General features: G+C 46.0%; 3 protein-coding genes across 4 annotated transcripts; 1 reads left to right on the top strand and 2 right to left on the bottom strand.

Moving 5' to 3' along the window:
• Positions 1–33: 33 nt before the first annotated feature.
• Positions 34–1,802, bottom strand: mif (macrophage migration inhibitory factor). Its single transcript, XM_053879733.1, has 3 exons — positions 1,613–1,802; positions 576–748; positions 34–487 (listed from the first exon to the last, which is right to left on the bottom strand). Exons 1-3 carry the CDS (start codon positions 1,718–1,720, stop codon positions 421–423), a joined length of 348 nt encoding a protein of 115 aa, XP_053735708.1. The 5' UTR covers positions 1,721–1,802; the 3' UTR covers positions 34–420.
• Positions 1,803–2,047: 245 nt separating this feature from the next.
• Positions 2,048–6,299, top strand: si:dkeyp-121d2.7 (zinc finger protein 696). 2 transcript variants are annotated; one of them, XM_053879343.1, is made up of 5 exons: positions 2,048–2,220; positions 2,516–2,842; positions 3,601–3,896; positions 4,800–4,911; positions 4,982–6,299. In XM_053879343.1, the coding sequence occupies exons 2-5, from the start codon at positions 2,539–2,541 to the stop codon at positions 6,022–6,024; spliced, it is 1,755 nt and encodes a 584-aa protein (XP_053735318.1). In that variant the 5' UTR covers positions 2,048–2,220; positions 2,516–2,538; the 3' UTR covers positions 6,025–6,299. The 2 variants fall into 2 exon arrangements, with proteins under 2 accessions (XP_053735318.1, XP_053735317.1); XM_053879342.1 differs by having other exon boundaries at positions 4,979–6,299.
• Positions 6,300–7,227: 928 nt separating this feature from the next.
• LOC128767582 (endonuclease domain-containing 1 protein-like) lies at positions 7,228–8,828 on the bottom strand. Its single transcript, XM_053879703.1, has 2 exons — positions 8,452–8,828; positions 7,228–8,038 (listed from the first exon to the last, which is right to left on the bottom strand). The coding sequence occupies exons 1-2, from the start codon at positions 8,725–8,727 to the stop codon at positions 7,418–7,420; spliced, it is 897 nt and encodes a 298-aa protein (XP_053735678.1). The 5' UTR covers positions 8,728–8,828; the 3' UTR covers positions 7,228–7,417.
• Positions 8,829–9,162: the final 334 nt, after the last annotated feature.

Genomic DNA, 9,162 nt, shown 5'->3' with positions numbered 1-9,162 from the left:
GAGGGACAGATAAATAAATGACAACAAACCAAGTCAGCCAAAGTCATTTAATTTTTGCAGTGATCGAGACAAGCGGAACGTTTAAGTGCTTTATGAGGAATGGAATTTGTTTGATCCAGATCTCTCACCAAGTCATAGACTTTAGATTTAACTAGGGCTGAACGATATATTGTTGTATTGAATCGAGAGCCAGTTTGGGATCTAACTGTCAAGGACATTCAAGGTATTAACATCATATCATCGCATTTGTTTTTAAACACTGATTCATGAGGGGTTACCGCCACTGCGCATGTGGGTACGTACAACGTGGGTACGTTCAGGCAACTACTGAAAGCCAGAGAAGACAGTGAAGGTGCTGCGACAGCGTGAAATTTTGTCCATATCGTTCAGCCCTAGATTTAACACAAAGCCAGATCAACGTTAACCGAAGGTGGTGTTGTTCCAGGCCACATTAGCTGGTTCCATGTCCACAAAATTGATGTAGATCCTGGGAAAGATCAAAAAACAACACTAAACACAAGCAACACCATTTATCAAACAGGAAGGCAGATGTGGTGAAGGTGTGTGTGGGATACCGGTCAGGAGAGATGCCCAGATGTTTGTTGAGAAGTCCACACAGCAGTTTGGAGTACAGCTTGTTGGCAGCACCGCTGATCTTGCCAATGCTGTGGAGGGAGCAGAGCGCGCAAGGGTCTCCATTCCCACCAAACATCAGCATTTGGTCAGTGTTGAATTGCACAGCAATGTACTGCAACATGCCAAAAACATTCACTGATGTCAGACGGATCATGGCAGAAAGTAAAGACGGCAGTTTGTTGATGAAGTTCGGTCAATGCGTAGGAGTATAGATCAATTCAGTATAGACTAATCATCATATAAAGATGACTGCATATTCAAAAATGAAAAACCTTTACAGCTGCCCTAAATAAATCCAGCCAAGTTGTTTGTGTGCTCGTGCCTGAACCGATGGTGCCAGTTTAAACTGAATAAACCATTGTCATTGTTCCTCTCAGTTCATGTTTATTACATGACTGGGGCACTTAAAAAATATATTGCCACAGAATATTATTAGAAACAAGTTTACACTGTTAGCAAATACAAACTGCTCCACGACTAATTTGGCACTAAACAAAAGGAAGGCAAAGAAAGACAATTTAATCTCAAGGAGAATCAAATGACATAAAAATCAAAATTGTACATGCTTTTCTACAGCAGATGCAATTGTTGAATAACTGGTTCATTGACCGTTGGTGCAGTGGGAGTTTGCTCTCTATTGCAGATCATAAAACCATGGGGAGCATCGTAGTATGTCAGTGTAACAACTATTTTAATCTAATTTAATTACTAATCTTTTGTGTTATGGATGCAGGTTTGCTTGTATTCTTACCGTTCACATTGCAAATAGCAAACTATGACATGAAATGAATCAGAAGTTGACAAAATGCATTTACAATTAAAAAATAATAACCATTTCACTAGCCCAGATCAAACGAATTTCATTTAAAAGATTTTTTTCCGGAATGGCTTTTCGGATTCGATTGGCATTTGAATGGAAACGTGGACTGAAGTAGGTTGGTGTCCGTGCAGGGTCAGGAGTTCAACTGTGACCTACTTGTGCGGGTTTGCCCATCGATTTCGCCAGCTCCACCGTTGCCTCGGACAGCAGTTCCGTCGGGACGTCGCCTTTAGCAACGTTGGTATTAACCACGAACATCGGCATTTTGAATGTTTAGACTGCTCTTCACTTCAGATCTGTGTCTGCGCAGGCGGCTGGAGGCTAGTGAGCGGGTGTCTTCCTCGTCCCGAAGCAACCCCGATGCCCTGCAACACAGCGCCCTCTAGGGTTGATATTCTCTGCGATAAATAATCTAACGGACGGTTTTATTCATTGTTTTAATTCAAAATTTTAATAATATACTATAGAAATATAAGGGCAGCATGATAGATTTGAAATTAAAGGTCTGGAAATTTCGGTGCGTGGCTGCAGTGCGATACGTTGAAATGACAATACCACGCATGCGCACTTTCAGTAAGAGACATTGTCCATTGGAGAAGGAGGTGAGAAGGAAAACAGCGTCGGAGAGGGAGGACACAAGTTGCATGGCTGATTCCTTTGTCGCCGTGTCACGCTGTTACCCTGCTATTATCGAGTAGATTCACACATCGCTCTGCTACACCCACCTCTTCTGATCAGGTCTGCGCGGTTGGCTTGTATAAACGGTACGTAGATGAAGCTAAATTAGCCACAGGGCTAGCTTTGGTCGCTGCGCCTGTGTTATTACTCCCCTTCAGTGTTGTTGTTCGTGGATCTATTCAAAACAGACGTGTGTTCTGATCAGCGGACTGCATGGTTTCTCACTCCGTAAGAGTAGAAGGATCACTGTCATGTTGCACTTCTCTGTCAGAAAATGGCTAACGTCTCTTCAACTCTCCTGATTTCATGATTATTCTGTGAGCTTTTTCAGTGGAATTGACCAATCTGTCCTTTTCTGCATGATCGCGATATGGTTTTTAGGGATCACCAGGTCCAAGACCAAGATGATCGAGGAATCTGTCACCACTTTCGAGACTCATCTGACGGCAGTCATGGACAGTCTGATCCGGGCGTCCGTCTGTGAGATCAGCAAACTCTTCAAAGAGACAGTCCACGGGTACCTGGTGGAGCTGTCCCTCAACAGGAAGGAGAACGATGCTCTGAAGCTGCGACTGAGGCTCACAGAGAACAAGCTGCGGACCGAGCGCAAGTACGGCATGGGCTGGGCCGCCAGCCGCCGCAACGCTGGACTGGCAGGGGCAGAGGAAGGGTCAGGAGTGCGGCAGAAACGAAAAGTTGAGGTGGCGCGTGAGTATTCCTTCTCACAGTACGTCCAGTTGTGGCACACAACTTTTCTTGTTCCCGTTCTGTTGGAACCATCTGTCAGGAGCTGATTTCCCTCCCTCCATTCCTGCCTCCCCCTCCTTCCTGCACCTCCTCCTCCACCTCCGCCTTCTCTTGGTTTTCGTTCCCTCTGTCCTTCACCTCCCCCTCTCCGCTGCATTCTGTTCCTCCCACTCTTCTGTGCCTCCACACACTCCTCTACCTCCCCCTCCTCCCACCAATCTCTCTCCAACTCTACCTCCTCCCCTCCCTGCTCCTCTTCCTCACGCCTGCTCCTCCTCCCTTTCTCCCTGCCCCCATCTACTCCGGCGGCGCTCCCTGCTGTTTTTCTCTCATCAGACTGCATACTCCTCCTACTTCCCTCCCCACCTCCTCCTCCTCCTCCTCTTCTTTCTCTCCCTGCTCTCTAAAATGACATGTTCTCTCTCCGCTTGTCCTCTTTATTTTCTCCTTCACTCTCATCTGTCCTTTTGCCCTCTTTCTTCATCCCCCTTCATCATTTACTCCTTGCACCCCTGCTACTTTTTTTTAACTTACAACCCCCTGCCTCCTCCTCCTCTTCCTTGTGTCTCCTTCTGTCCCCCTCTTGGTCTTCAAATGGTCTCCTTATTTTTCCTCATAATTCATTTCTATTGCTTTATGGCGCTGCATGTCCTCCCTTTCCTTTACCCCCTCTCCTTCCTCCCTCCCACCTGATCCTCATCTCCATCTTCTCTCATCAGGAGGCAAGTCAAAGAAGGCAATTGGAACAGCATATCGCAAAGGCTGGCCTGGAGCTATGTGGGTGGAAGGAGGAGCTCAGAGTGACAACAACAACATGTTGAGTGGGAGAAACGCCGTTGTAGGGGCAGTGGGTTTGGCCAGAGGACCGGGACCAGGTGCCAGAGGGGAAAAGGAGGCCAGGGAGATGTACCTGATCCAGCTCCCCAGGGGTGAAGAAGATGAGATGCTGGAGAACGAGGAAGGGGAGGGCAGCTTCGACGGTGAGGGGGAGGAGACGACCAACATCAAAGAGGAGGTGAGGGAGACAAGCTTCCTCAGAGGAGGACGAGAATGTGAAAAAAGTAGCTCAGCTCCTCTGCCTTGCTCAGGAGCTTTGAGGCGAGTGCAAATGAAGAGAGTAGACCAAGACAGACGGCACAGCTGTGCTCAAGTGTCTCCACTGACAGTTTTGATGCAATATTAAATAAAATGTCTGATACATCCTGTGCCAGCTCGCAAACAGATTCACCCTAAAAAGATACTTCAGCAACAATACTCTTTACACTCGTAAACACGATGAATTAAATTCATTGTATTGTAGTGTTCATCTGTAGCAGTGGTTCTCTATTGACTGTATGCCATGGGGGGGCAGTTAGATTTCCTAAAGGGCCACATTCTAAACTGTTACTGTTGTGAGGGGCCATCATGCCAAAAGAAATGACTACGAAACGTGACAGAAAAAAATCAAACAAGAACGAAATGAACCATAAAAGCTTCACTGGAAGCGAAGATATTACAAAGTGTAATTACACCATGAAACCTATAAAAAATATATAAATATATATACACACACAGTAAATGGGAATTACACCTGCTAGATTATTATTATTATTATGATCACTGTTTATTTATTTTACATAATCACTCACTAATAATGAAAACAAGAATATATGCAATCGTATGTAGTATTCTGCAGTTTGAGTTCTATAAATCACCGTTCATTTTTCCCACCAAATATGAATGAATTTGTCTGTACTTGGCTGAAAGAATACTTTTCAAGGGGTACAGTTATGAAAAAAATGTTTATCTGTATCGTACAAACTATTGCCACTGTTGCCATGATCCTCCAGACAATATTCTTCCTTTGAAACTATTCCAACGTCCGAAAACTAATTGTCTGTTAGTCTGGTTTGTTTACCTTGTGTATTTCATTTTGCAGTACTGTCAGGTTGAAGAATATCAACCTGCCTCTCTGAAGCTGATCAAAGAGGCTTTAAAGCTGGACACGCCCGTCCAGAACCTCCATACTTGCTCCCGAGCCCAGAGTGAAGGTATTACGAGCTCAGACACCTGATTCTGACTGCAAGTGGCTTCAAGATGGATTTGCCTCTCTGTCAGTAGATGCATCAGAACATCCCACCAACCTTCAACCAGCGCAGAGGAACGTGGAGGAGTGGCAGGTGGGCGCCCCGGTGGAACCGTCTGAGGGCGGCATGACGGTGGACCAGCTCCGGGGTCTGGAGTCAGCGTTGAAGGCTGAGAAAAGCCGGGAGGAGGCTGCCATGACGGTTTCTCAGCCCGTGGCTTCTGAACCGGTGGCGGTGTCCTGCAGCAAGATGAACTTGCCTCAGAAATACATTGGTCTTGATGGACTGGAGCAGGACGGCGAGCACAGGGCCCGGGCCGCGGCCGTGCAGATGGAGGAGCAGATGGGCCAAAGAGCAGCAAAGGAGCGCCTCAGGCCTGCGGTGTTCGGAGGGGTCGAGGGACGCACCGGCTGGTCCAAGAAGACCAGAGACAGCGACACCTCAGGGGGTCAGTCCGGGGAAGAAATGATGGAGCAGGGAGAGTCGGAACACCCCCCGCAGCTGTCCACCTCTGGAAGTGTTGGGGAGAGTGGAGAAGAAGAGGGTGGGGATTTTCTACACTTTTGCCCTCAGTGTGGCGGCGGCTTCCCATCTTTGGCTGAGATGGAGGAACACCCTTGTCCGCTTGGGGGCGCCAACGTGCAGAGTACTGATGGGGAGGAAAACGTGTACCCCTGTGCCCACTGCGGCAACACCTTCAGCCACGCTTGGGCCCTGAAGAACCACGAGTGCGCGTGCGCCGCAGAGCGACCTCACTGCTGCGAGATCTGCGGGAAGCGCTTCACTCACTCGCGCTCACTGGAGCGGCATCACCTGGTGCACTCCGGGGAGCGGCCGCACACGTGCCCCCAGTGCGGCCGCAGCTTCAGTCGGCTCGGGAACTTGGAGCGGCACCAGCGGATCCACACGGGCGAGCGGCCGTACGGCTGCGAGGCCTGCGGGAAGCGCTTCAGCAGGGTAGAGTACCTCAAGAGGCACCAGCTCATCCACAACAGCGAGAAAGTCACGCTGACCTGCTCCAACTGTGGAGTCACCTGCAGCGACGTGGAGCAGATGAAGGCTCACCAGTGCTTTTAAGAGACCTGTCTCCTGGAACCAACGTTGGCACTCGGTTTTATCTTGAACAACATTGAAAATCAAAGGGGGAGAAGACTATTTAACATATCCAAATAGTGAAGTTTTTAATGTGAGATATCAAGTTAAAACTTTCAATTGACAATCTCAACGAATGTATAGCATTTGTTCTTATTTATGATATCAAATGTACAGTTCTTTCTTTCATTATTATGATGCTGTTGTTTTTATCATGACCGTCATGTACGGATACTTGATATTTTGTATATTTGTGTTTTGTCAAGATAAAGAAATAAAGTTGTCAAATATCTGTAACTCATTGTTGTCGACTGCTTGATATGACAAGGGAAAAATCCCAGGACCTTTCTGTTCTCTGCAAGCTAGTGTGGGTTTCCTCCCACGGACATTTGTTAAAACACATGTAGAGGTGAATGTGAGGGCTGCAAGTGCTCTGAAGTCAGAGCTTGGGATTAAACTCCCTTTTTTAGCTTAAAAAAAATACATATATATATATATATATATATATATATATATATATATATATATATATATATATTAATAAAACTATGGACCAAACATCGAAGATAAAAGCTATTTATATCAAAATACAGTTAGAGTTTTCTTTCAACGAATTTTGAGGAAAATACTAAAATGACAAACAAAAAGTTTAGTCATGAATGTGTTGTATTTACTGTTGAACCAGTACTGGCTAAAATGGAAACAGGATAAAAAATGACAGAAATTGACAACTTGTCAGTTGTATAGTTTCAGTCTGACCTCACGAGGGCCTGCTCCAGTTTACTGGCCTGAACGTTGTTAAGGTAAATTCGAGTTATTGAGTGTTTTCAGCGGAAGAGCGACGAGGAAAAAACTGGCAGAAGATAATGCGTGGCTTCACTGAACTAGTTGCTCAAAGCCAAAGATTAAACTGCGCCATCTAGTGGCTTCTGAGAATTCGCGCACAGTTTTCATGAATGCACATACTGGGGCGAATGATGTAGCGACAAAAACATTTTTGAATAAGTCAAATTTTAAACTCACGATTATGGAAAAAAAAAAGTAAATAGTAAATTTTAATAACAGCAGAAGACATGAGGGGAAAATGCATACATTTATTTGAGGAAACGTGAGCATCATTATAAGACACTTCATTTGCAACGATGTGTTTTCTAAAATGTATTTGAAGAAAGGAAATACAGAGGGGCTTTATACATAGTCAGAGCAGAGAAATAAACACGTGTTAACAGCAAGTGAAAGAAGAAGAAAATAAAACTGCATTAGCTCCATTCATCTTTTGTTTTGTTGGTGAATCAGCAGTCTCTCTTTCAGTTCTCTCTAGTGGTTACAACACAGCCTCATACACTCGTAAAGAATGAATCACACAAATATGAGTGGATCATTGGTCCGGCCCGGTGAGACACTGACCATCAAACAGGGAGACAGGTGAGTTCAGCCGCTGAGCCAGGATGCCTTCCAGACTTGTTAAAGACATCTGCCTCACGTCGTAGTGGCGCATCGCTCTCTTGGCTGATACGTTAACCGGGACAAACTCCTCCCCGCTGCTGGGATCATTTCTTCCCAGAGCAGCGTAAGTGGGGAAAAGATGCCGCGCAGACTCGGGCAGATCCGACCTGTAGGAGGGGCAGCAGTAGGCGGACCACAGGTACTCGGGCACGCCCACCCTGTTGTTGATGTGCCGGCCTACAGATGCGTAGGGTAACACCCCTGTGATCATGTACATGGGGCCCTCACAGAAACTCTTGAACCGTTTCAGCACTTCGTTCTCGAGAATGTTCCAGGTGCCGGAGTTAGATCCGGCCTTCTGCGGCACGATGTTAGTGAGGGTGAAAGTGGCTTTCCGGCTCTCGGAACTGTTCATGTGCATGCTGGGGTTGAGATGGCCTTTGGTGTAGTTGGAGTGCCTGTAGTCGTCCGGAACCGCTTGGCTCTCCAGGACATTCTGGTCCACGGGGACACCAAATTGTCTCATTTCGGGGTCAGCGCGGGAAAACGACAGCTGTCGGCGAGGAAGAGAGGATGTTGAGATGCAGTCATGCTTGCAATGGTAACTTTGAATGGGTTGGAATGTGAATGTGCGAAATGAATCTTTATTTTTTTTACGTTTCCTGAAATAATAATAAAAAACAAAAACAGGTGGCTGACATCCCACTTGAAACTACTGAAATGTGGATCTAAATTTTCAACATGTTGTTTCAACATGTCTTCTGTTGCCATGAACATTTTTTGTCACAAGGAGGAACTGGGATTTCTGCCAGACGTCGCATAGACCGCAGTCGACTTGCAGAATCCCAGTATTTACCATCAAAACAAAACAAATAAACAAGTCCCCTGACCACAATTGGATATTCTCAAGCGTCTAAAGTTAAATGTAAAAGTATGAATGAAATCAAACTGGTTCTTAATATTTACCTGCGGTTCTTTCATCCACGTGGACTTGGGACGTCGGCCATCGGGAACACTGATCACATAGGCGGAGAACAGCGGGGTGCGACGCACGCGATCGTACAAGCTGGCGAAGTGGTACTGGTTCCTGAAGCGCTGACATATGGGCTGATACTCCGTCCTTGTTAGGCCTTTAGGTGGTGAGCGGTTGTAGAAGAACTCAGAACATTTGCTGAAGTTCAGATCCACCTCTCCAAGGGTCTGAACGGTGCACCACACCAGGAAAAACAGCAACAACCTCATCCTCTTCGGAGATGTCCTTCTGCGTGCAGAGGTCAAGTGTTGCTGTCGCACACAGTGGCGGTGTTAAATACAGCTGCTTCTGCTGATCAATGTGGGATCTCTTGCTTCCTGTTTTGACCCGGCCCATTTTCAAGGTTTTTTCCTGCGGTCACATTTCTCAGGTTTGACCGCCTTTCTGCTGCTTTACAGGAAAAGGTAGACCGCTGGACATGCGTCAGCGGGAAATTGATTTTGTTTCTCAAACTTCCCAGAGTCCCTCTTTAATTATGCAATTACCAATTATGTTGCAGATCACTTTAATTTGTGGGAAAAATGTGTATTTGCTGGACAATTAGCAGCAGGTATATTGCTCGTAGGAAATGGGCTTCAATAGATGAAATAAAATGAATACATTTCAAAATAAAGAAATTTCAAAATATGTGCTGTTTGACAACA

This window comes from Synchiropus splendidus, chromosome 11 (assembly GCF_027744825.2).
Source record: "Synchiropus splendidus isolate RoL2022-P1 chromosome 11, RoL_Sspl_1.0, whole genome shotgun sequence".
Lineage (NCBI taxonomy): Eukaryota > Metazoa > Chordata > Actinopteri > Syngnathiformes > Callionymidae > Synchiropus > Synchiropus splendidus.
The sequence above is the reverse complement of the archived record's forward strand: the minus strand, read 5'-3'. Positions and strand labels throughout refer to the sequence as shown.